The 27,959-nt window shown below is 36.1% G+C and overlaps 2 protein-coding genes across 4 annotated transcripts; both read right to left on the bottom strand.

Annotated features, from left to right (window-relative positions):
* Positions 1-403: 403 nt before the first annotated feature.
* Positions 404-1,518, bottom strand: LOC120087199 (zinc finger A20 and AN1 domain-containing stress-associated protein 5-like). Its single transcript, XM_039044106.1, has one exon. The coding sequence runs from the start codon at positions 1,361-1,363 to the stop codon at positions 884-886; it is 480 nt and encodes a 159-aa protein (XP_038900034.1). The 5' UTR covers positions 1,364-1,518; the 3' UTR covers positions 404-883.
* Positions 1,519-5,970: 4,452 nt separating this feature from the next.
* LOC120085639 (zinc finger A20 and AN1 domain-containing stress-associated protein 8-like) lies at positions 5,971-11,534 on the bottom strand. 3 transcript variants are annotated; one of them, XM_039041737.1, is made up of 3 exons: positions 9,025-9,140; positions 8,767-8,881; positions 5,971-6,846 (listed from the first exon to the last, which is right to left on the bottom strand). In XM_039041737.1, exon 3 carries the CDS (start codon positions 6,832-6,834, stop codon positions 6,316-6,318), a length of 519 nt encoding a protein of 172 aa, XP_038897665.1. In that variant the 5' UTR covers positions 6,835-6,846; positions 8,767-8,881; positions 9,025-9,140; the 3' UTR covers positions 5,971-6,315. The 3 variants fall into 3 exon arrangements, 2 of the variants coding, with proteins under 2 accessions (XP_038897665.1, XP_038897666.1); XM_039041738.1 differs by lacking the exons at positions 8,767-8,881; positions 9,025-9,140 and adding an exon at positions 8,219-8,243; XR_005484002.1 differs by lacking the exon at positions 5,971-6,846 and having other exon boundaries at positions 8,789-8,881; positions 9,025-11,534.
* Positions 11,535-27,959: the final 16,425 nt, after the last annotated feature.

The raw sequence follows: 27,959 nt of genomic DNA on the forward strand, positions 1-27,959 counted from the left end.
GTAAAATTGAGGCAATGAACTTTTGAGTTAACCAATATCAAATAATCCAAATATTTTTTTGACAGCTAAATATATTATTCAATGTACATGATAAAACATCAATTCATCAATTGGATCCATATAAACAGAAAAATATCATACATCAAATATCAATAAATATTTTATTTTTTTTTCCTGAATTTTTTTTTTTTTTTTTTTTTTTTTTTTTTAATCTTCAGCTTAAAAGCGGCAAGTAAGCAATGACTTGGGATTCTCGCATAGATGAATCAATTTGAAAGGAAAGTGGCTTACGCAAGTGTCCCCATCGCGATTAATCGCCGATCTCATTAATTTTTCTAAGATATTAAAAGGAAAAAAATAAAGAAATAAAATCATAAAAAATAAAGAAAATATTCAAATGGAATAGAATGCGACAATTTTTTTTTCTTCCGGTGCTATGATTCTGAACTGCCAATTAAACCCCGAGAATTCATCGAATTTACATCACATGCCATTGGCATTTTCAAGCGCAAATTAAAAAGAAAAATAAAAAAGAATTAACAAAGAACACCGCCATCATCTTCATAGCCCACGATAATCTTTTCTTTTTGTTTTCGAACAAACCAAAAAAAAAAAGGAAAAAAAGAGTAAAATAAAAAATTTAAATAAAATAAGAACATAATTATCTGAGAAAACACAACGATCATCATCATCATCTTCATCAAGGATTTTTTTTTTTCTCGTTCTCTCATGTTTTTTCTCTCCTAAAGATCGAGAGGATATTTCGAGGAATTAATCCTCAATATTCCGAAGAAAAATTTCAACAATCAGCCCAAAGATTTTTTTCACAGATTTCATCATCTTCAGATTCGTTCTTTTTTTGGTAATCAAATCGATCTACGGATTAAACTCTAACAATCTTCGCCGCTTTCACCACCGGATTCTCTCTCGCGATCGCCTCACGACCAGCCGCCTTGTAATCGAAGCTACAATCGTGACGATCTGAATACCGGTGCTCCGCACAGAACAAATCTCCGCATCGGCACCTAAATCCAGTCAATCCGACGCGTTTTCTACATCCAGAACACCGATTCACCTCTCGCTTCGTCGATTCGTCAGATTTCGGACGATCAGCCGCTGTTATAATCCTCCTGGACTCTGAAACGAACCGAAATTTCTCAGGCGAGCGAGAGGTAGTAGATCTCGGACTTTTCTCACCGGAAAACTTCATCGCCATGGACGCGGTCGCCGTGGTAGCATTAAAGCACTTCTGACACATATTATTTGTCGCCGGATTCCCCGTGAGGCCGCAGTTGTTGACGCAAAGCGTGATCGTCTCCGGAACTTTGAACTCCGTCTCCTCCTTCTCGGTTCTCTGTGCCATATCTTCCGATCGGATCCTCAAACAAGAAATCCCGAGAGAGATTCAAAGAAAAGATGATAAGAACGAGAAGATTTGGTTCGGGGGTTGGGTTTATTTGAGAGGATGAGAGAGAAACGGGGAAATGAGGGAATATGAAGGGATTGAAAGGTCGGTAATGGCGATGGAATATGGGCCTCATAGAGACGCGTATCGAACATTTTTTTACCTACTTTACTAAAATACCCTTCTTTTTTCCCTTTATTTACCTTTTTACCCTTCCCTCTTTCCTCTGTTCTTAATCGGTTGTGACGTGTTCTTCGTCATTATGGTAACTAGCCAAATTACGTTTGCCAATTTCTTCTTTTGGAAGATTATTATTACTTCTGTTTTTTTTGTTTGAATTTATCCCTCCATTTCCATTTTTTTTAATTTTATAAGTTACTTACGATGCTATAATCATTTCCTATTTTGTGATATTTAGCTTAATGAGTTAATTAAACTTAAATAAGGGATAAAAGTTGAGGTTAAAATACTATCTGGTCTCATAATATGTTTATTCAATTTCAGTTTCTATATTATAAAATATTTAATTCTACTCTAATATTTTGAATAAATCTAAAATTATCAAAAACGTACTATTTCTAAAAAAAATTACATTACTTTTTCTAACTTATCGATAGTTTGGAGTCTTTTTGTGTATAATCAGGTAAGATGTATTTAGAAAGTCCCAAACAATCAACTTCAAAAAAGTCAGTTTTTCAACTAAAATCTCATGATCGATCTCGTTCGAGATGAACTGAGAAAAACTATATTTACGAGTTTTCAAAATATATGCTAATTTTGTAATGTAAAAATCTAAACGTGTTATTTTTTATAATTTCCTTTGTAATGGCCAGTTTGGATCCTCATGGTTTTGAAGAATTTTAATTCATGATGGATTTTAAATGAATTCCATTATTTGACACTACAAGAAATAAAAATGATTTTAAAATTCGAAGTGATTTTAAATCTTGTTTTACTTGAAAAACTTTCCTAACTAAAATGTTTGGATTTTGCAAGATTTCATAGGATTTGAAATTAAATTATTTAATTAACCCAAGTTCTAATTTTCAATTAACATATCATACCTAAAAGCCTATAGTAGTAAGTATTGACTTTCTTTTCTAGGTACCATGCGAACACAAAATTTTAAATATAATCATTTCAAATCTCTCTCGTTTCAAATAAAGTAATTGATTTTAAATCATTTCTTGGATTTCAAACCACAAGATTTAAAATCATGTTTTAAACTTTCTTGAATCCAAACGGAAGGTAAAACAGATGAACTATAATAATATTTTAACTTTTATAAATTAATTATCGCACTTAATTAAAGTCTTGTTGGGTTAGTTGTTGGGGTTTGGTTCGATTTTTTTATTAATAAAAATAAATAGACTTTGACATTCTCAATGAATTTTGAAGTTTTCTTTAAAAAAAAAAAAAAAGGTTTTGTAGGTGGATCTAAATATTCAAAATTTTCAATTTGTGTTCGAATGTTACATTAGTTAGATTTTGGTTGATATTTTAATCACAATTTAATTTTGATAAGATATTAATTTCACCACTTACTCATGTTTTACTGACACGACCAAGTAAAAGGAAGCCATAAAATTTGCAAGAGCTCATGGTTAAAATAAATAAATAAATAAAATTCGAACATTGATAAAATTAAAAATCACTATTCAACACTGTTGTGACAACAATAGCTAGGAATGAATTATTGGAATTTGGTCATCCCTATAAAAGTAAATAAATAAAAATCCAACTATTATTCGATGTCCTATTTATCAAAACATTTCAAATAAAAAAGTCGAGAAGTTGAAAAGTAAAATATGTAATACCAAAAGTAGAAATTGGGGACAAATATCTTAAATAAAAGGACTGAATCACTTTGAAATTTTTCTTTTTCTTTTCTTTTTTTTCTTTTTAATTTTTTTTCTTGAGAAATTACTAGTGAATTAATCCTTTTTTTATTCTTTTTTTTAGTTGCCTAACAAAGACAAAAAAAAAAAAAAAAAAAAAAAACCTCAAGAAAATAACAAGATTAAGAAACGTATTTGATTTTAATATGGTATGCACTTTTTTTCTTCTTCTAATTTACCTCATAATACTAAACTAGATAGTAAAGGAAACAAAATCTATGGGCTTACATTTGATCATTTTCAATGATGTTAGGGATGCAAATAATAATGCCAAATTATTAATTTTGTGGTAGTGGTTTGAGGTCGGTTTTAATTTAATCGATGTATTTTCTAAGTTTCAATTTAGTTATTTTAAATTAACTGAACTTAACTCATGTCACTCTCGGTAGAAAAGTAATAAATTAATAGTAATTTAAAAAGTGACCCCAACAAATCACGTTTGTTGTTTTTTAGTAAGTTTTCCGTACTTGTACTAACACATGGGACCTATAGCCCAATATGTAATAAATAATATAAATTGATTAACAAGCGGAGAGTGATTTATCTATTTTCCTTTGGAAATGATGTTATCAATATGAAAAGTGTGAATTTGTCACATTTATTGTTACTATTATCGCAACCGTTACGTTTAAGGTCAAAAGGTAACGATAAGAGTACATGTGACATATTCATAATTCTAAGTAAACATGATAAAAAAAGAAAAAACATTTATGATTATGGACCATTATAATGGATCTATCAATGGAACTCAATTATGATTGTAACAATTTTCATTATGAATTAATAAATGTGGCTTTTAAGTCAATTTTACCAATTACTCCCAATCTATCCATATTTACTTAGTTACAAACTTATTGTCAATTAACTCTTAGTCAAACAGAAAATTCTTACACCTAATCACATTTGTATGATATGACCAAACTGTGAGATTGGATCTCAACTCAAATTAGGACATGTTTAAATTGACTTTCTAAGTGTTTAATGAAGTATTTATAAATATAAAAAAAGTGTTTATGAACATTTAAAAAGTCAATTCAAATAGACCTTCAAATATATGGCAAGACCTAAGAAGTAATACACTAAAAAATGGTATTAAAAAAAAAAAAAAAAACCTATCATAATTACTTTTAACGCCTCGCTCAATTCCAAATATAATGTAGAGTGTAATCATAGAAACAAATAGATAATTCAGAAAAGAGAGAGGATAAAAAAGGTAAAATGATAATGGCATAAGAAACAATAATTGGAGAACGTGAAGGAGGGGAGGGCAAAATGGGGCATTCACATTGAAACGGTGAGCTTTGGCGTAAGAGAAACGGAGCAGAGAACTTAAACGCAAAAGGCAGCAAATATTACCTTTTTTTTTATTATTATTTTTATTAAGCCGCCAAATCTGACCGGCGCTGCCCGGAACACATTCCCCCCGTCCCTTTCGCTTTATAAACTGACCCAATTGCCCGCTTAGTTATGTTATGTCCCACGCGTGTCGTTACCCAGCTTCCGACATGCCATTACGACATGTCGTTTCTGCACTAAATATCAAATACTGTTTACACAGCTCATGCCCTTCATTTTCCCACTCAATTATTTTGTTTTAGTTCACTTATGGTTGTGGCTAACAAATCGATCCCAATTTAGGGGAACTTTTCATTTTATCAACTTCTTTCTTATAATAATTATTATATTTTTTATTTTACCAATTTTCTTTTTTGAAACTATTTTCTTACCTTTTGTTTTTTTTTCAAGTTCAATAAATGGAGGGTAAGATTTGAACTGAGTTGACCAGTAGAGTTATGTCTATAATTTTTCTTAATTTATCTACTTTTTAAATTTGTTTAAAAAAAGAACGAAAGAATAAATGTTTTTGGGAATTTTTTGTTTCTGAACTTCAAATGTAATTTTGAAGATAGATTAATAAAAAAATGATTAGCCTCATACCCATATCGGCTCTCGATTTAATTTTGCAAGCATCGAAGTGGAAATTATTACAAAGAATTTGTAGAATTGAGTTCCTCAAAAAAAAAAAAAAAAAAAAAAAAAAAAAAAAAAACCCCTTAAAAAATTCTGAAAGTTTTGACTAAATAGTTAAAATTTCAATGAAAAGTAAATTTGGATTGAAAAAGAAAATTAAATAATCTAAATTTAAATATTTAATTAAAAAATATCTATTATCTAAGGTGCAAGGGCCGTTTAGGTGACAATTTTTCTATGATGGACTTGTTTTTCAAAATTAAACATGTTTCATCTACACTTATTAGATAACTAAATCCTAAAAAAAAAAAAAAAACTTTTTAAAAACTATCTTTTTAAGTTCTTAAAATTTAACTTAATTTTTTAAACAATCAATGAAAAGTAGAAAAAAAAAAAGTCCAACTTAATTTTAAAAACAAAATGATTACCTGACTGTGTTACCGGTCCTAACCCTATTGATACTCCTAACAGTTCTCTATCAAAATAATATATCGACACCCTATAATAAACATTCATATTTCACACATACTTTGGAGAAATAAAATTTCATAAAATATCATCCCATAAACCCTTTGTTGGACATAAATTTGATCCCAATACAACTTCTAAATGCAGCCTGTTTCTCTTTATACTTCTTGGAGCCAAACCAACAAATATTATGAAGATTATCATGATCAATATCTCAACAATCATAAAATTTTGTTTTTTTTTTTTTTTTTTTAATAATTTTTTACTCCATTTTACCATAGCTCAATCCGCCAAGAGGCAAAATTAACCAGCAGAAATTTAACTGTAGCAAAATTCATCCATACACTGACTGGTTACAAACAAAACCTACAATCACACTCACGCCATTTCTCCTGCGGATTATCCCACAACATTATGCTCTTCCAAGTAACAAACATGTCTCACCAACCTTTGCACACAACCCATTTCACCAAAAACATCAACCAACAAAACATCATACATTTCATTCAACACAGAAGAAAAATATAGGTGGTGCTGCACCTCAACTCGACTTTCTCGGGTCCACAGTTCTGGTCATATCTTTTTCAGCTTTTCAGCCTTCACCACAGGGTTGGCTTTTGCAATTGCCTCCCTACCAACAGCCTGGTAATCAAAAGGGCACTCGTGTTTGTCAGAGTAGCGATGGACTGCACAGAAGAGGCTTCCACATCGGCAGTTGAACCCTGTTAGACCCACGCGTTTCCTGCAGCTGCTGCACCTGTTTGGACTTTCTTTCACCTTCTCCACTGTGCTGCTTGCATTTGAAGACGTATGAGATGCCTGAGTTGGAATGATGGATGATTCAGCTGGTTCAGTTTCTAGCTTAGTTGGACAAGTGACAACAGCCTTCTTGCCATGGTCATTTGGTCCACAATTCACAATGCTTCCGAATGAAGATGCTGCAAGCTTGGCCTGTTCTTGCTTCATGATGAAGTCTTTGTGGCATTTTGAACACATGTTCATAGTTGCAGCACTTCCGAAAAACCCACAGTTGTTTGCACAAAGTTTGGGAGCTTCTGGAGGAGCTTGGCATCCTGTCTCTTTATGCTCCATTATTCAACTTTCCTGTAAATATTAGTCCATCAGCTATTTTCAAGTAAATTAATGTTCTGTATGTTAAAAAATAGGATGTTCGGGATGAAATATTCAAGCAAATTATGTTAATTGATTGATTATCTGAAATGAAACTACCCAACATCCAGAAAAAGGAGAATGACTGAGTACAATTCCTGACAAACAGAAGATGTTAAGCACAGAGTATTACAAGTTGATCGTTGAACGTCATTTACAGAGAAAAAAGAAGGAATAACCATTGAAGCAACTGGACTTCAATTCACACAAGTTCTAGTTTACATCTCTAATTCCCTCCCATCCACTCTCCTAATGTTCTTTTCTCATTGTGCTGATGAAGCAGAGTCCTTGCAATTGCCCATATGAAACCGAACATCTTCCAGACTACTCATATTCCGATCCAAATGATGAAAATCAAGTGCTCTACATAATCCATTCAAATAACTCCAAATATATTGAGTTACTATATATCTATGACTTCTAATTCTGACAATATGTGTTAGTAGGGCCAAGGGGATCTCGAGGTCCAGCTAAGGTTCTGCATGAGGAAGTTACTCCATTTGTTTTGCATGGAGATCAATTTATAACTTTGGTTGGTGCATCAAATGACTTAATTTCGGTGGTTATGCATGGGAAATATTATTTTCTGGTCAAAACAGGTAACTGGATTGTCTTGCATGAGGAGAATTTTTGTTTCTCTGCTGGTGATAGTTCGTCTAAAGTTTCTCTATGGGTTAGAGGTTCAGGTAAAGCTAAAGGGTTCTTCAAGGAGTCATGTACAGAAATGGCTTGAAGATTGGGAGTTCAATGGAATCTATCTATTAATTTATTTAGTCTTGAGAAGCTTCCTAATAATGTTGCAACAGGTTGCATTCAAAATGTTTCTTTTGTTGAATGGGGGTCAAATTCATAGTTTTCTTTGGAAGGTTTGAAGTGGCTCTCAGTTTCCAATGCTTAGTCAAGGCTTTACCGATAGTTTCATCATTGCTTTGCAAGCTCTCTAAGTTTTTCAGGAAAAGATTTTGCAAAAGTTCTTTGCTCTTTAAACGTTTATTTATTTTCATGGCTACCCTCTATATGGTTATATTTGTTGTTTTGTTTCGTTTTCTATTTCACTCCCTTTCGGAGTTTGCATCCCCGAACATTTATTCTTTTCCATTATTCCATTATATCAATGAGGATTTTTTCTTCCCTCCCATTAAGCTCTCACGAAATGGAAAATTCCATAACAAGGAGGTCCAAAACCATTCAACAAAAATGGAACCCTAAGGTAAACAGAGAAAAACAAACTCACTCAAATTCTTCTTCAAAGAATGGAAATATGCATATACATGCTTGATGCTAGGGCCAAGTCCAACTCAAATACCTCTCTAAAACAAAACTCCATTCCAAAAGAGGTTAAAACGAAACTTCCAGGCTACACAAAAGCTGGGCCAGTTAAGAAAAGGAACATGTTCATCACATCTCACGAGCAAGGAGAAGAAAGAGATATTGATTAGCAACAGAATTAAAAACATGAAAAATAATCGGATGCCAACAAGTGAAATTCCTCAACAAGACATAAACAGACATGCAAAAATCTGCTAGTATTGTCTAAAAAACTCCAGCATCTACCACCAAAAAAAAAAAAAAAACAAACATAAGATTACTTCCACCCACAAGTTTGATTAAAAATCCCCCTAAAGTAGCAGGAGAATTGGAGCGAAACTTTAAAAAAGCACCACTAAGAATTAAATTACCCACAAGACAGCATCGTCAACGCTTTCAAAAACATAATCGCTTCCCCCAGAAACAATCAAGACGAACCAATTCGCATAGAAACAAACAGAGAGCGAAAAAAATAAAAAATAAAAATCGAAACCCCACAAATCAATTTCGAGAAATGGAAGAAGCCCTTCAATTCTTAATTCTAACCTGTTCGTTGTTAGGTGTAGGAGGTTGCTCTATTCGACCGCTGCCTTATCGATGATTATAGAAAAACACCATAAAATTCCCAGCGAGATGACGATTCTTCGCTCCCCTCCTTCCACTGAAAATCAACCAGAAGAAAAGTGGAAAGAAAAAACAGAAAAACATATGTAAATCAAAAATAAAAAATAAAAAAACCCACATGCGAAGAACAAAATTAAGAAAAAAGAAAAAAGAAATGAAGATGAAATTGGGAAAACTAACCCTACAACGATCAGAAAGGAAATGGGGTTTCGAAGGTGGAGAGAAAAGCCACTTCTTTACAATGGGATTTCCCATTTATAGAGCAATCGGAAGTCCGATGTGGGCCAAAAATAATAAATAAATAAAAACAAAAACGTTACGAGTTCTTAAGGGCTGGTTGTGGAAATACATGGAGTGTTGTGATTGGAGGAAAGAGAGTGACCAATGAGAATGAAGAGAGTGGCGAGTTTACATGGAACTGGCTGTAGGCGATCGAGCTAGAAAAGCTTGTGTTCCTATGAGTCCCGTTTACGGGGTTTGGGTTACGTGTTTCGATTCTACTCTTTGTTATGTGTATTAGTCCTTGGTTGAACGACACGTCGAAAGTGATGTTTTTGGAATATTTTTATTTAATAGCAAAATTTTGAATTGAAAGGAAGGGAAGGATGATCATCATCATCGTGGTGATGCTTTTTATATAGATTTTCCCCCTTAAAAAAACCACTTTCATTTTTCATTTTTTATTTTTCTTCTAATTTTTTATTCGATCCAATATTGTTATTCTTGAACCTTCTGGTTGATATTGATTTGAAATGCTAAGAGTATGTCTATTATTTATTTTATTTATGTCTTACCATTTAATATAAATTAAAGAAAAATACAATAACCAAATAGATAGTAGTAATTTGTTTTTATTGAATTTGAGTCGTTTCATATGGTTGTCTTGCTCCATTTTTCTTTACTTGTGTCAAAAAAAAAAATATATATGATAAATTTTCTTTCCAATTTTTTTTTTTTGGAGAAGAGTAATTATAATAAATAGTAGTCTAACTTGAATTATCGACTGATGAAGAAAATTTTTTGAGTTTGAATTGATATAATTATTAATATAGAATTTTAATTGATATAACTCTTAAAAATAAAGGTATAAATTGATAGTTCTTCCTAATATTTTTTTTAATGAGAGATTTCAATTTGTTTTTACATGCTCTGGATATTTCTGACTTCAACCTTCTTGATATAATAGGATTGGGGTCCTCTTAAAGTTGTATGATAAATAATAAGAATAATAATGATAATTGTTGATAGAGATTGAAAACGATGTAAATCTATGGATATTTTTTTACTATTTCTGTAAATAGTTTGACATTTTATTTATTTCTTTTTCTTTTTCTTTTACATATTGACTACTTTCACTTCTTATCGCTCCAGTTATCTCCTTGAGATACTGGAAGAAGAGCAAATCCTTGAACTCTTCTTTCAAATCCTCACGTCCGTGATAAACAGTTGAAAGGTGGGTAGAAGCAGAGTTTGTCAAAGCAAGTGATGAGAGGTCGATCGGTAGACTAAAGTGTAAACATGAATGGGAGTGCAAACGAGAGAGACAGAGAAAGTTGCGAGTGTGATCTAAGCAAAAGGTGGGATTGGCATTGAAAGTTCCCAAAATTCAAGTCATTCGACGCTAACACAACACACTCATCAAGACTAGATAATCCAAGAATTTCCAACTCAAATGGATTCATCTCGAAAGCAAAGCAAACAGAACACCAACAGACAATCCAGTTACACACAAGAAAGAAACAGTTCGCACTCTAACAAACAGGGCATTCAAATTCTTACCGATCTGAAGACTCAGCGTTAGAATCTGTAACCTACCTTGTTCCTCCATTTTCTTGAAGAACATCATCGGCTTCAGAGACTGCCGTAGAATGAACGCCAACGAGAAAGGAAACCCAAACGCCACAAAGCTTTGAATCGAAACTTCAGTCATCGGTGAAGCCCGAGTTGCATACGAAATCCAAGCCCCAATGCCGAGTTGAACCAGACCCAAAACCGCCATAGCTTTGCTTAACCTGTACACATTCTTCATCATCTCTTCCACCACCTCTCTGTTTTCATTAGCCAGCGCCGACAAGTCTCTCTCCACGGTCGGCCCTTCGATGTCTTGGTGCTTGAAATCAGCCGGTTTCTGCTCGTTCTCTTTCTCGGAGGTTGAAGAAAATCTAGATTTCTGATCGAAACCCGAGATGGAGACGAAGCTAGGGTTTCTTAATTTCATAATCGAACAAGGACCGGATCCGATTGGTCCGTTGAAATTAGGGCTATTACTCTGAATCTGTAAATCGGAAAAGATAAGTTTCGAAATGGAACTGAGGGAGGGATTTGGAGAAGCGATGAGGGAAGTGAAGAGGTCAACTGTAGGGTTTGGAAATTTTCGTCGAGGAGATCGCTGAAATGAGGGATCAGAATGTGGAGAAGGGATTCGAGCAAAGGGTTCGTGAGGGTTTTGGGAGATGAGAAAGGTGGAAGGAAGGCATGGCCTGAGAAAGTTGGAGCTTAACCTTCGCGTAACAATGGCGGCCATTTTTGGGTTCTCGACTATCAATTTGGAGGTGTTCGCTGTTCAGCGAGAGAGACAGATAAAGAAAGAATCGAGATATTATTGAAATACTAATCGCGTTAATTATGTATTTAATCAATCCCCTTTGTTAATTTATATTTCATAATGTATTGCTTTAATACCGTTGTTTCGATTTTTATTTTTTATTTTTCATTTTCACACATATGTTTTTTTTTCCCTTTTATGTTGTGAAAATAAGAACAATAAATAAACAAAAGAAGCAAAGTAGAAGAGAGATTGGAAAATAAATATTGAACTCAATTGTGTTCTATTTTACAAAAACACCATACATCACTATTTATAAGACATGGAATTGTATATATTACAACATAGAATTCAATGAAGAGTGCATGTTACAACAAGAAATTCAATGCGAGGTTTATGATATTTGATAACCTATGTAGGTTATGGATATCGACACTAATTAGTATACTATAATATATATTACATTTATAATATTCCCTCTTAGATATCAATATTATATAAAATAGATGTCTTGTTAAAACCTTATTAGGAAAAAACCCGCTAGAAAAAAATCATAGTTAAGGAAAAAAGTATATTATTTTATATACTTTAGTGACTGCCTCTTTAAAAACCTTGCTAAAAAAATCAGTGGAAAAAACCGTAATCAATGGAAAAAGAGTGCAGTATTTTATATACTTCAGTGACTGCCTCATTAAAAACCTTACTAAGAAAACCTAGTGGGAAAAACCATAGTCAAGGGAAAAAGAGTGCAATATTTCTACTCCCCCTCATGAATACGTCACTGGACTTCTCTGAATCGTCGCATTCCAATGTTGTGCATCAACTTTTCGAATGTTTGTGTGGATAATGCCTTTGTAAGTAAGTTTGCCAAGTTGTCTTTCGAAGAAGTTCACCAAGTAGTCTTTTGAAGAAATTTGTTGAACATTGATGTTGTCATTTTCTTCAAGGTCATGTGTAAAAGAGTTTTGATGAGATATGCTTTGTTCAATCTCCTTTTATATACCCACATTTGATTTTAGCTATACATGCAGTATTGTCTTCAAGTAATATCATTGGAAAATTTTTACCGGATGACAAGCCACGTGTTCCAAGAATATGATGAGTCATTGACTTCAACCACACACATTCCCTACTAGCTTCATGAATTGAAAGAATTTCTGCATGATTTGAGGAAGTGACTGTGATGGTTTGCTTTATAGGTTGCCAAGATATAGCAGTTCCTCCACATGTAAACAGATAACCTATTTGGGATCTTGCTTTGTGCGGATCAAATAAATATCCAGCATCTGCATATCCAACTAGATTAAAGTTTGATTTCTCTAAATAAAACAAATCCATATTAATCGTTCCTTGAAGATAATGGAGTACATGCTTAACTCCGTTCGAATATCTTTTTGTTTGAGAAGAACTATATCTTGCTAATAAATTTACTGATAATGCTATATCTAGTCTTATGTTGTTAGCAAGATACATTAATGCACCTACGACACAAAGATATGGTATTTCAAGACCAAGTAGTTCTTCATTATCTTCTCGAAGTTGAAAGATATCATTTTTCACATTTAGTGATTGAACTACCATTGGAATGTTAATTGAGTGTGCTTTGTCCATGTAAAATCTTTTATGTATATGTTGATTGATGAATAAAAATTTCATCGACTAAATGCTCAATTTGCAAGTCAAGGCAAAATTTTGTTTTGCCAAGATCTTTCATCTCAAATTCTTTTTTGAGATATTCTATTGCTTCTGAAAGCTCTTCAGGAATACCAATTATGTTTAAATCATCAATATATACAGCTATAAAAGCAAACACTAGCTGTGATTTCTTAATAAAAACACATGGACAAATTTGATCTTTTTGATAACCTTCTTTTAATAAATATTCACTTAGACAATTGTACCACATTCATCCTGATTGTTTCAATCCATATAATGATCTTTGTAATTTGATCGAATATAATTCTCTAGATTTTGAATTACATGATTCAAGTATCTTAAATCCTTAAGGGTTTTCATGTAAATTTCATTTTCTAAAGATCCATATAAATATGCTGTGACAACATTCATAAGATGCACGTTAAGCTTTTCATATACGATAAGGGTAATTAAATATCTTAATGTAATAACATTCACCACAGAAGAATATGTTTCCTCATAGTCAATGCCTTGTATTTGAGAAAATGCTTGTACAACAAGTTGTGCTTTATATCTTGTGACCTCATTATTTTCATTTCTTTTACGTACAAATAGCCATTTGTATCCCATGGGTTTTACACCTTCAGGTGTATGGACTACAAGTTTAAAAAGCTCATGTGTTTGAAAGTGCTTTTAATTCTGTTTGGATGACTTCTTTCCACTTGAGCCAATCTTTTCTATGACAACATTTTTCAACAGATCTAGGTTCATAATCCTCATTTTCATGAATGGTATCATGGGTGAAAAGAAACCAATGACGGTTTTGTTGGGGTTGATGCCCTAAATCTCGTAGGGTCTTGTAGTTTGTAAACCTTGTATGAACAAACATTTTTGTGATTAATAATATTTGATATTTTATTCACTTTATCTATGAAATATATGATATTTTAGTTACATTAACCACAAACCAATAAACTAACATCCATGGTTATCGTTGTAACTTAAACATGTATGTGGAGACATATAGATGGATCATGTTTAAATGATAATCTATATGGCTTGTAGTATATGGATAAGGCTGGATATCTTATTATGGTGACACTGCGAGTATGACCCGCTTTGTAGGTGTTACAAATGCTGTAAAGTGCTACAAATGATTTGATCCTAATCATTCATGTATTAGACATACGAGCGGGGATATTCTATAAAAAGGAGTTTGTATAAGACTGGACCACAAAATGTTTAGTCTTGTTATATAACACCGTTTATAATAAAGCCTTTCATTTCACTAGGATGACCATAGGTAAGATGGCCTTAATCCTGAGTGAGTTGTAAACTTCTGCCTATGAAAGCAGTTCTTTGATTTGTATGGGTCTAATGGATCGCCCGTGGCTGGACTAAGGCAAGTAGGAGATTTTCTTATATTGGGCTTTTATGCCCTAGTTTATTGTTTTGTACTAGTTTTATGTACAACCCACTTTGCTTTAGGACAAGTGGAAGATTGTTAGGGTTGATGCCCTAAAGTCTTGTGTTCTGTAGTTTGTAAACAGTTTGTACGAATGCTTGTGTTGTATAATATATGATATTTACTTCACATCTTATTTTTTTGCTCAATTGTATATTTTATTTACTTTACCACAAACCAATAAATATGAAATCCCTGGTTATCTGTATGTAACTTAAGCTTGTATGTGGTGACTGTTGGGATTGGTATTCTAATTTTCCCGGAGTCTCATTGTTTTGTAAAGATACACATTATTCAATGAATAAAATAAGTGTTATTTAATTCTGGCATTTACTCATATCTAATAAACAAAACTTCTTGGTTATCTTATGTGAACTTAAGCATGTATATGTGATATACAAGTGGATCATGCCTTAAGTGATAACCTAAATAGGTCTGTAGTATAAGGATTAAGGTGGGATACCTAATCTTGGTGACACTACAGATACAACCACTTTATAGAGGTTTACAAGTCTTGTAAACTACTACAGATGATAGATCCTGACCATTCATTGTAGACATGCGAGCAGGGGTGTCCTATACAAAGAGTTTGTTATAGACCTGGCCATGAGAATGACTAGACTCTGTATATAACGTCGTTGATACTAGAGACTTACATCTCACTAAACGACCATAGGTGACATGACCTCAATCCTGAGTGTTTTGAGAACTCCTGCCTTTGAGGGCGGTCCTTTGATTAGTATGAGTGAAAGTGGCCAGATTGCGAACTCAACATGCCTACCTTTTTGGGACTTGTCTGATCTGGGAGCTGGGAACTCAATCCACAAGATGGAATTCACTTCTTTCCCGATGCAGGGATAAGTAGAGAGATTGCTCCCTTAAGGGCTTGATTCTGGGGCTTGAACATAGTGGCCACAGGTTCTCTTTGGAAGAGAAGACTCAATCATAATAGAACTATGACTTATGTTCATTAGAGGGATCAATGGTACTTAAGAAGACATATGTAACTATAGGGGCATAACGGTTATTAGCCAACTGTACTTACAAGCAATCTATGAAGGGTTGTTGCACTGTCGATTGGTTGAGATGGACACATAATATATCTGTGATAAGGAGAGTTCGGCTGTCGATCTTTAGTGGAGTGTCTGTCAGTTAAGGATGATGGGTCCCATGACTAAAGATTTTAGTTAGTTATTCATGTACCATTGGAGCTTCGAGCTACAAGTCTATGAGGTCCCCTTGGTAGCTCAATGGATTCAGTTGAGGATCAGTTCTTGGTGTTGATTTGAAACGTTCAAATTGACAAGATGTATTTTGATTATATTGATATAATCGGTATGATGTATGAGATACATCTAGTGGAGGATTGATGTAAATGAGATTTACATTAAGTAACCATGGAATAAAAAAATAAACTATGGTTTATATGTTTTATGAGATGAAATATTAAAACTATAGGTTTATAAATATAATATGATAAGTTGGTTATCAATTATATTTATAATTATATTAATTATTAGATAATTAACTCATTTTCTTTTAATAACCAAAGTAGTGGGTGGTTATTGGATTCATGGTAACTGTGAGTTTAAAAGGAAAATGGTTTTTCCTATTTTGAAAGAGATTGAAAAAAACGATCGAAAAAGTTTTTGAAATTTTTCTCTCGGCGCAAAGGATCTCACGGTGGTCGTCAAATAAATACAGATTTACTAGACGACGGTTGGATGAGCTAAACGATTGTGTAGTGGCGAGCTAAACGATCGCGCAGTATTTACTAAATAATCGCATAATTTTGCTAGACGATCGATTTCCCTAAGTAAACGATCGTGTAGAGTTTGTAGGCGACAGATTGAGCTAAACGATCGCATAGCTTTTGTTAGAAAATCGCTTAGCTTTATCTAAATGATTAGGCATCTCTCACTTGCCCAGTTGTGTACGCGATCGGTGTTTCCTCCTCCGTCTGCGCTCACACCAAGTCCAAACAGAGCCCACCTTCTGGATACTCACACCGAGAATACCAAGGTAGCCTTGTTGGTGGTTTGAGACTCAACTCGACACCATCGAGATTTTCTGGAGGACGTTCGTGGTGCTGTGGAGGTCGTTCGTGTTGTTGAAGAGTTCATGGCCTTAGCGATCATTGAGGACGAGCGCGAAGTGTTCATGCTCTGTTGTGGTCATGTAGATCAAGCATTCGAGGTTTACAAACTTAGAACAATGTGTGTAGAGTTTGTTCTCTGTTCATTTGAGTTTATTCATGTTGTAATTTCTCTGTATGAATTGTATAACCGTTTGTTTGAAGTCGACTATAAATATATTGTTCATTCATGATTGTGATTTGGAATAATCTTGTTCTGCTGCTCATGGAAATCTCAGATCCGATTTCCTTCAATGACATACTAGTGGATCATGTCATGAGTGATAACCAAAATGGTCTGTAGTATATGGATATAGGAGAGAAACCTTATCCTGGTAACGCTACTGTTGCGGCCCGCTTTGTGGAATGGTCACAAGTGTTGTGACTTGTCACACATGGTCTGATCTTGATCATTCGTGTAGGCGACATGTGAGCGGAGGCGTCCTATACAAAGAGTTTGTATAAGACCTGACCATGAAGTATTAACGTCTCGTTCTATATTACCGTTCATGAAAGAGACTTCACTTCACTAGAATGACCATAGGTAACATGACATCAATCCTGAGTGAGTTGGGAAATCCTGCCATTGAGGGCGGTCCTTTGATTTGTATGGTGTGAGTGGCTAGGTCGCCGATTCAAACCTACCATTTTAGGGATTCGTCTGATTTGAGAGCTGGGAACTCAATTACAGAAGATGGAATTCACTCATTCCCCGAAGCAGGGGTAAGTAGATAGATAACACCCTTAAGGGCTGATTCTAGGGCTTGAACAATGTGGCGCCACACACCTTCTCTTGGCCCGATAGGTGTTCACACATAGTTGGACTATGTTGTATTATTCATTAGAGGAATTAATGGTACTCAAGGAGTGAGATGTAACTACAAGGGCAAAACGGTAAATTGGCCCAGTGGTACTTACGAGCATCTGTGAAGGGTCATCGTACTCATGATTGGTTATATCTGATGGACACAGAAATATATCTGTGGTAAGAAGAGTTCAGCTGTTGGTCTTTAGTGGAATGCCTAGCAGTTAACGGATGATGGATCTCGTGGCTAAAGAATTTAGTCAGCTATTTATGTACCATTGGAGCTTCAAGCCATAGGTCCATTAAGTCCCCTAGATAGCTTGGATAAAGTCGAGAATCAGTATTTGGGTCAGTTTGAAATGTTCAAATTGACAAGAGGGAGTTCGATTATATATGATATAATTGACTAAATGTATGAGATACATTATTTTGGAGGAAATTAGATATAAATATGATTTATACCAAGTGGAGGAGAAATTACTATAGTGGATATGTGATATCAAACTATAAGATAAGAATATAATATGATTATATTCATTAATATTAAATTGGTTAATTATATGATATTTGGCCGAAAACCTCTCCTCGGACGTGCGTTAGTGGGAGAATCTGAAGTCGGTTATTGTAACTGAAGAATAAAATGAAAATTTGTTTCATTTTGTAAATAGTTCGAAAATTCGCAATCGGTGTGAAAACGTAACGATCGCCTAGCTTGAGAGCCTATACGATAGTTGCTCATCACCTAAATAATCGTACACCAGCGTCGAAATGATCGTACGCTCGTCCCTAAACGATTGCTTAGCTTTCCTAAACGATCACATAGTGTGCCACGTTTTCAAAATGACCGTCTACAATTTATTAAACAATCGCTTAGTAAAACCTACACGATCGTGTAGCTTCTTCTAAACATAAGCACATAGCTATATGATAGCTCTTTTTTTCCCACTTGCTTATCGTCTACACGATTTATCTTCTCTCCAACCTCTACCAAATTCACCAAAGACCACACTTTGGATTCTCACTCCGAGAATACCAAGGGCTCCATTTGGTGGTGTCGTCCCCGTTGTTGCTCACTTGTTCATGACTGTTCATGTTGCTGCCGTTCATCTAGACGATCGTGCTGCTGCAACTGACTGGTTTGCTGGGCGATAGAGTGCGAGTGGAGGTTCTTCCACTGCGTCTGAGTTCAAAGTTTGAAGAGGATCTTCAACTGGTATGAGAACTCTTTCCTTTATATTTTTATTATTCGAAGCATGCCCTTAGTTAGTGTAAATTGCATAACTGTTTGATAGAATATGTGTGTGGTAATTTCAGTCACAATGAAATCGGAAAGATCAGAACACGCTCATGGATGCTCTTCGTTAAGAGTTCCTTCTGTACCACCCTTCTAGGAGGTGCAATATGCTTTTCCACATATCCAAGAAGTCTCTTCCATTCAGATATGTGACCGAGTGGATTTACAGGCTCTGCATAAGCAGCCATGAGGGAGTCAACGCTATAAAATGGACTGCACAAACCATGGATGGGGATGTTTCGTTCTCGCGCAGCCACAATTGCATGCGAACTTGGGATACCGAGTGAGTCAAACTCCTTGCATTTGCATTCCTTCGTATGGAGATTCACAATACCGCTCAATCAATTTTCCTGCCTATAGATCCTATAACAATCAATCGGCTCAACTTGATATAGTCTGCCCTTGTCATACTCAGTTGCTAATCGATTTTCACAGTAGTCCGAGTGTGACGTCGTTTGATATGCCCAATAATTTCTTTGTTCATAAAACCATGACTGGATGAGGCCTCGAACATGTTCCAACAAGCACATTTTGGGCAACTGTCGATATTCTTTGGTCAATGAATTGAAACACTCGGCACAATTGGACGTCATGTTATCGCATCTTCGTTCTCTTTGGTAAACACGCGCCCACCTTTCAAGACCAATATCCTCCAAATATTTTGATACTGCACCATTTCGAAAAGTACGTAGTTGGTCCCAGTGTGCTTGGAACTTTGACATGCGAAATGCCCTGACTGCATCCTTGAACATCCCAACAATCGTGCTATCCTTAAAGTTGGAAAGAATATTATTTTCTAGGTGGTAGGTGCACAATCCATGAAATATTGTGAGAAAAACTACATGAATGGCATTGCCAATAGATACCGCTCGATCGGACACGAACACCAAGTTAAGGAGTTCTTCAATGGCACACTTCAAGTTCGACATAAACCACTTCCAAGCTCGATCAGTTTCATTGTCCACTATGACATATGCTAGTGGGTAAATCTGGTTGTTGCCATTCATAGAGATGCCGACCAACATGGTCTCTTTGTATTTTCCTCTTAGATGCGATCCATCAACAATTATCACAGACCGACAACTTGAAAAACCTCTAATACAAGTTCTAATGCCATAAACATGTACTTGAAATGGACATCATTTTCAAGTTCGATTACAAACCTTGTACCTGGATTCTCCATTTTTAACGCTTCACCATATGCATGTAAAACAGCGTACGACTCTTCTAGAGTACCCCTAGCGAGAGCATAAGTGGTTTCCCTTGCACGACACGCCTTATCATAACTTATGTTTACGACAACTCTTTCTTCATGTCCTCAACGATGTGATGAGGTTTATAAACACGTCCTATGCCTGTAAACTTGTCTTTGATTAGTTCACCAACTACCGCAGCCGTTGCTTGTCTATTTAAAATTCCAATAGAATGTGTGTGCGACTGCATATACTTCGTGATCTTAAATATGTCACATCCTGGAATTTTCACTGCATGAAGGCTCCACTTACAATTATCCTCTATACATTTAACAGTAAACAAAGACTTAGTTGACTTCTTTACCTTATATTCAAAATTATTGTTTATGCACAGAATAGACAATCTCATTTTTAAATCACTCTTACTCAAAAAAATTGACCAACTTCAATATCTGTCTCAGATGAAGAAGTGTCAGGCATAGTCAATTCCCCTTTACAATATGAAGACATGGAATTCAATCCTGTTGATCTCTCAGTAACAGCCACTGTAGGTCTATTCACCTCTGAAGGACCACAGTCCATAGAATTCAATCCTACTGATCTTTCATTATCAACCACGATAAGATCACGCTCTTCTGAAGAACCACAATCCATAAAATTCAAGTCTGTTGATCTCTCATTACCAAGCACAGGTCCGTTACATTGAGTTTTTCTTTCCAAGTCCACTGCATGAATGTTATCATTGCCTATTGATAATGTTGATGGTTGAGTGTTCATAGAAAATGGAATATCACCCTCTTCTCGATTAAGCTCATATGATGCCTCGTATTGTCTGTCTACACCTATATCATCATGACTCGTATTCACATATGATAATTGGCCAAAAACCTCTCCTCGAACGTGCGTTAGTGGGAGAATACGAAGTCGATTATTGTAACCGAAGAATAAAATGAAAATTTGTTTCATTTTGTAAAAAGTTTGAAAATTTGCAATCGGTGTGGAAACGTAATGATCGCCTAGCTTGAGAGTATATACGATAGTTGCTCATCACCTAAACGATCGCACACCAGTGCTTAAACGATCGCATGCTCGTCCTTAAACGTCGTATAGTGTGTCGCGTTTTTTAAATGATCATCTACCATTTATTAAACGATCACTTAATAAAACCTACACGATCGTGTAGGTTCTTCTAAACGATAAGCACACAACTATATGATAGCTCTTTCTCTCCCACTTGCTTATCGTCTACACGATTTATCTTCCCTCCGACCTCTTCCAAATTCACCAAAGACCACACTTTGGATTCTCAATCGGAGAATACCAGGGCTCCATTTGGTGGTGTCGTTCCCACTGTTGTTCACTTGTTCGTGACTGTTCGTGTTGCTGTCGTTCGTGTAGACGATCATGCTACTATAGTCGACTGGTTTGCAAGGCAATAGACTGCGAGTGGAGGTTCTTCCACTGCGTCTGAGTTCAAAGTTTGAAAAGGGTTCAACTGGTATGAGAACTCTTTCCTTTGTATTTTTATTGTTCAAAGCATGCCCTTAATTAGTGTAAATTGCATAACTGTTTGATAGAATGTGTGTGTGGTAATTTTGGTCGTAATGAAATCGGAAAGATCCGAACGCGCTCATGGATACTTTTCGTTAAGAGTTCCTTAAATTGGTATCAGATTCAGGTTCTGATATTCCAATTTCATTGTTGCAAGGAATTACATATACATTCTTGGTGGATGCATATCTACTCCGTTTAATCATTAAATTGTTGGATGTGCGGATTAATGGATGTTTTCGTGGATGTTAGCCTCAATTTGATTTAATTCTTTTATATTTTCGATTGTTTGTAAAGGCCCCTACATTTTTAGATATTAATAATCGTTATCGAGTTTGTAATTCAAAGTCTGTTTGAGTATTGAGTCATTCGTGAAGAAGATCGGAGCAAGGGTTGCAGTTCTTCAAGGAATGAGACAATCAAGGGTTAATCGTTTCGTGTAGACGATGGGTAAGCGATCTTTGAGTATCGGGTCGTCTAGATGATGGGATGCTCATGTATCGTTTAATGTGTGCACGCACTAGACTATCGTTTAGCTCAGCAAGCTTCATCGCTTAGTAACTGACTAAACGATCGCTTAGTAACTGACTAAACGATCGCTTAGTAACGCACGGTAAATCATTTACCTTTCGCCGCGTTAAACGGTCGCCTAGACAATCAGGCTTCGTAGCCTCGTTGTCGTCTACGTGATCGTTTAGTTTTTTGTGTCTATCGTCTAGTGCGCACTGGACGGTCATCTACCTTCAGCATTTGCTACACGATGGAGTTCTCCTAGCGGTTCAAGACCCGGTTCGCCTGTGAATCGATTCGCTCGATGAAAAATGTAATAGATAGGGTAATTTCATTTCAATTTTTTGTAAAGGCTCATTCCGGTCCATTAATCCTTAATTTATTACATGCGATGTATGTTTATTATATGTCATTTGGTATGTATATAGCAAATGCCACCTTAGGTTATGCATTGGTCATGCATCATCTCTTTATTGTAAATGTTATAATTTAGAGAAGCATGATTTAATTATGGAGCATGCTCATGCATCATATAATATAAGAGTTATATTTATGCATGCATAAAAAATATTAACATACATCATCTTTATATTATAATTGTTATAGTATAAGAGTGAATGATAGCATGTTTGTTTGGTTATTTTACGCGTTATATAAAAGTTATGTATAGTAATGACGGGACATTGCATGAAACATGACACATAGGTTACTTTATAAATGTTATAAACACATTGTTGTGTGCAAAAGTTTTTTGGTTGTTTCTTTTTAAAAGTTATAGAGAAATTAGAACTAAAAGAAATAAGAAAGACATGCATGCTCACTTAGGTTTAAATTCATGGTTTTAAAATGCTTAAAACTTGGATCACATAGACCTAAGATCACGATTCTAATATGATTAGCAACCCTAAGGCTTTAATCTTTTTCATCAGTTTAATAGGATTAAATTGACTAATAAAAGGTTAAATGTAACAAATCTATCTATAAGGGACCTTTTGTCTAAGGCAGGTTCTATCTAGGCTGGGATATTTAAGTTGAGGGAAATGTAACACCCCTACCTGGAAACTTACCTGGAAAGGTGAATTAGATAGATTTTATGCATGCATGCAAGTTAAGGACAGTCCATTAAAGTGTTTAAATGTGACTACTTGAACTTGTTCATATTTCATAGACAAACGTTTGAGCGGGAATTTAAAAAGATGACTTAGATTAAAATCAGCAGTCGGATTGTCTAGGTTAATGAACCCCTATGTAGAAAATTCAGTGGGAAGTACTTAGCACATAAAATGATTCACTTATACTTTCACGTATCTCCTAAATAGTCCACACCGTGAGATCTACCTTTAGCCTCGAGGCACCTTTGACGTGTCCCCCTAACGGATAGTGTTTGGGTAGGTCAATATCAAGGTGGATGAAGAGAGTGCTCATAGTAAGTAGAAGCGGGAAGTGCAATAATATATCCCTTGGTCTCCCTCATTGGGTTGAATAAAGTTACTGCGCATCGCCTCGAGGCACCCTGGGAGTGTCCTTCTAAAGAATGGCAGTATTGCGCGTTTCTTTATTTGATCTCCTGTAAGAGGATAAGGTAACTTGGTCTCTTGTCTCAATCTGCTTCTTTCCTAGAGTGGGCTCATTAGGGTGGGACTCTGGTACCGAAAGCGAGGAGTCACACTTACGCAGAATTGTTAAAGGTTAACAGTTATGGACCGAAAAATGGTGGTTGTTAGGTTCAATTCCAAGAGTTGGTTCTACCTAATGGTTGAGAATGTCTCATCCTAGCGAAGAAGCATCTGATTACCTCATCGGTGATGTTTGTCCTGCCTCACTGGGGTACTTGAAACTGTTTTGCAAAACTAATTGGTTAAATGTGGTTTAGAAAAATCTAATAAAGTTTTGTTCGTATTTCCAGCAACAACTTTTTCAAAATGGCAACAGCTAGGTTAGCTTTGCTAAGCGCCGAAAAATTAACTGGCAATAATTTCTCGACATGGAAACACATGATCGCGACGATCCTAATCATCGAGGATCTCATGTTCGCTCTTACGGATGTATGTCATCCTATTCCAGCTTCAAATGTCGCTCGAAATGTTCAGGAGGCATACGAGCGATGGACCCAGGTGAATGAAAAGTCCCGAGCCTATATTTTGGCAAGTCTTTCTGGAGTCTTGGCCAAGAAACATGAGCCTATGGTCTCAGCACGTGAGATCATGGTGTCCCTGCGAGGGATGTTTGAACAATCGTCTGAACAACTTATGCATGAGGCTCTTAAATATATATTCAACTTCAAAATGGAAGAAAGCACCTCTGTTCGTGAACGTGTGCTTAACATAATGGTCCACTTCAATGTGGCAGAGTTGAATCGGTCTACCATCAATGAGGACAACCAGGTTAGCATAATCTTGCATTCTTTGCTAGAAAACTTCCTATACTTTGTTAGTAATGTGATTCTTAACAAAGTGAAATATAACCTTACAACTCTCCTCAACAAGTTGTAGACCTACCAATCTTTACTGAAAAGTAAAGAGAGGAAGAAGGGTGAGGCAAATGTTGCTTCATCCTCCAAGATGTTCTATAGAGGTTCGACCTTAGGAAGAAGTCTGCATCTTCTACTTCTAACTCTACAAAGGGAAAGAAGAAGAAGAGTGGTAAGGAAAAAGGGAAGGCGTCTGCTAACCCACCGTCTGTCACCCCAAGGAGGCATCTACCGGTTGAAAAGGGAAATTGTTTCCACTGCAATCAAAATGGACACTGGAAGAGGAACTGTCCTCGCTATCTGAAAGAGAGGAAGGTCGTCAAGGCTAAGACCAAGGCAGATAAAGGTAAATATGATTTACTTGTACTTGAAACTTGTTTAGTGGAGAATGATGATTCTGCCTGGATAATTGATCCAAGCGTCACTAACCACGTTTATTCTTCTTTTCAGGGGATTAGATCTTGGCGACAGCTAGAGGCTGGTGAGATGATGATGCGAGTAGGCATCAGGCACGTCGTATCAGCTGTGACATTGGGAGGGCTCCAGTTAGTTTTACAGAATAGGTTTCGAGTTTTGAATGATGTATATATTGTTCCTGAACTTAAGAGAAACCTCATTTCTGTAAAGTGTTTATTGCAATATAAATATACTATCTCTTTTAATGTGGATAAAGCGTTTATTTATAAAAATGGTGTTATTATTTGTACTGAAAATATGGAATCTAATTTATATGTGCTAAGGCCCTTAGCCGTTAATTCCCCCCATAACACAGAATTGTTTAAAACTATTGTAACTCAAACAAAACATCGACATATTTCTCCAAAAAAAATGCCCATCTTTGGCATCTACGTTTAGAGCACATCAATCTCAATAGGATTGAGAGATTGGTGAAGAATGGACTTCTAAGTGAGTTAGAAGAAAATTCTTTACTAGTGTGTGAGTCTTTCCTTGAAGGTAAGATGACTAAACAACCTTTTACTGGAAAAGGTTATAGAGCTAAGGAGCCTCTTGAGTTAGTACATTCTGACTTTTGTGGTCCTATGAATGGGCAAACACGAGGTGGCTATGAGTATTTTATCAGTTTTACTGATGATTACTCTAGGTACGGGTATATTTATCTTATGCAACGGAAGTCTGAATCCTTTGAAAAGTTCAAAGAGTTCAAGGCTAAGTTGAAAACGCATTGGATAGACGGGCTAAAACACTTCGATCGGATCGAGGTGGAGAGTTTTTGGACTCGGCATTCTAGGACTATTTGATAGAACATGGAATCGTTTTCCAACTCTCAATACCATATACACCTTAGCAAAATGGTGTAGCAAAGAGGAGAAATAGAACCTTGTTGGGCATGGTTCGCTTGATGATGAGTTACGCTTCCTTACCGGACTCGTTTGGGGTTTCGCAGTGGATACTGCGAGATACATACTCAACTGTGTTCCCTCTAAAAGTATTACGAGAACACCTCTGGAGTTGTGGAATAGGCGTAAAGCTAGTTTACGTCACTTCGCATTTGGGGTTGCCCTGCACATGTGCTTGAGGCTAATCCCAAGAAGTTGGAACCACGGTCGAGGACATGCCTCTTTGTAGACTACCCCAAAGGTACACGAGAGGTTTATTTTTATGATCCAACGGAAAATAGGGTGTTCGTTTCACCGAACGCTACTTTCTTGGAGGAGAATCATATAAGGGAGCACAGTCCACGAAGTAAAGTCGCATTGTGTGAGCTTTTCAATGAAACTACTGAAACTTCAACAAGAGTTGTTGAAGAGCCTGCTACATCAGTAAGAGTTGTTGATGGGAGTTCATCTAGTAGGTCGGTTCCACCTCAAGAGTTGAGGGAACCTTGACATAGTGGGGGGGGTTGCGACCTCACCCATTCGCTATCTGGATTTCACGGAAATTCTTGCTATGATAACAAATGGCGATGTTGAAGATCCGTTATCTTATCAGATAGCAATGGAGGATGTAGACTAGGATGAATGGGTTAAAGCCATGGATCTCGAGATGGTGTCGATGTACTTCAACTGAGTATGAGATCTTGTAGATCAGCCTGATGGGGTAAGACTTATAGGTTGTAAATGGATCTACAAGCGCAAAACGAGTGCTAATGGGAAGGTACAAACCTTCAAGGCTCGACTTGTGGCAAACGGTTATACCCAGGTAGAGGGAGTCGACTATGAGGAGACTTTCTCGCCTGTTGCCATGTTAAAGTCGATCTGCATCCTCCTGTCCATTGCAGCTTATTATAATTATGAGATCTAGCAAATGGACATCAAGGTGACCTTTATGAATGGTAATCTTGAGTAGACCATTTATATGGTGCAACCCGAGTGATTCATAGCTCAAGGTAGCAAAAGTTTGCAAGCTGAATTGGTCCATTTACGGGCTGAAATAGGCATCTAGATCTTGGAACATACGGTTTGATACTGTGATCAAGTCGTATGGCTTTGACCAAAACGTTGATAAACCTTGTGTCTACAAGAAGATCATCATCGCTTCAGTAGTCCTCTTAGTGTTTCATGTAGACGATATACTACTAATTGGGAATGATGTAGGTCTATGGACTGCAATTAAGAACTGGTTAGTGACCCAATTCCAAATGAAAAAAATTAGGAGAGGCTCAGTTTGTTCTAGGTATACAGATCTTTCGGGATCATAAGAACAAAGTGCTAGCACTGTCTCAAGCATCGTACATTGACAAGATGTAGCTCAAGTACTCGATGCAGGACTCCAAGAGGGGCCTACTTCCGTTCAGACATGGAGTCACTTTGTTTAAGGACGTGTCCTAAGACGCCTCAAGAGGTTGAAGAGATGAGACGGGTCCCATATGTGTCTGCCGTTGGCAGTTTGATGTACTTGATACTCTGTACTCGTCTAGACATCTGCTACATCGTGGGCATAGTCAGTAGGTATCAGTCTAACCCAGGCCAGGGTCACTGGACCGCAGTGAAGAACATCCTCAAGTATCTTCAGAGAACGAGGGACTACATGCTCGTGTATGGTTCTAGGGATTTGATCCTTACTGAATACATGGATTCTGACTTTCAGACTGATAAAAACTCTCACAAGTCCACATCAGGGTTAGTCTTTACTATTAACGGAGGAGTTTTAGTGTGGTGAATCACTAAGTAGGGGTGCATCGCCGACTCCACTATGGAGGCGGAGTACCTAGCGGCTTGGGAAGCTACTAAGTTGGTCGTCTAGCTCAGGAAGTTCTTGACAGAACTAGAAGTTGTTCCAGATATGTCTAGGTCCATTACGCTTTATTACGACAATAGTAGGGTAGTGGCGAATTCCAAGGAGTCGAGGAGTCACAGGCATGACAAATACATAGAGCGGAAGTATCATTTAATCTGCGAGATAGTGCATCGAGGAGACATGATCGTCACAAAGATAGCTTTGGAGCATAATGTTGCTGACCTGTTTACGAAGGCTCTCACGGCTATCGTGTTTGAGGGTTACCTACGGACCATGGGTCTACTAGTTTTATGTACACCCCATTTTGCTTTAGGA

The sequence above is a fragment of the Benincasa hispida genome, chromosome 9 (genome assembly GCF_009727055.1).
Source record: "Benincasa hispida cultivar B227 chromosome 9, ASM972705v1, whole genome shotgun sequence".
Taxonomy (NCBI): Eukaryota; Viridiplantae; Streptophyta; class Magnoliopsida; order Cucurbitales; family Cucurbitaceae; genus Benincasa; species Benincasa hispida.

What these genes read in the sequence shown, in the direction of transcription:
- LOC120087199 (XM_039044106.1), bottom strand. Translation starts at nt 1,363, where the DNA reads ATGGCACAGAGAACCGAGAAGGAGGAGACGGAGTTCAAAGTTCCGGAG.
- LOC120085639 (XM_039041737.1), bottom strand. Translation starts at nt 6,834, where the DNA reads ATGGAGCATAAAGAGACAGGATGCCAAGCTCCTCCAGAAGCTCCCAAA.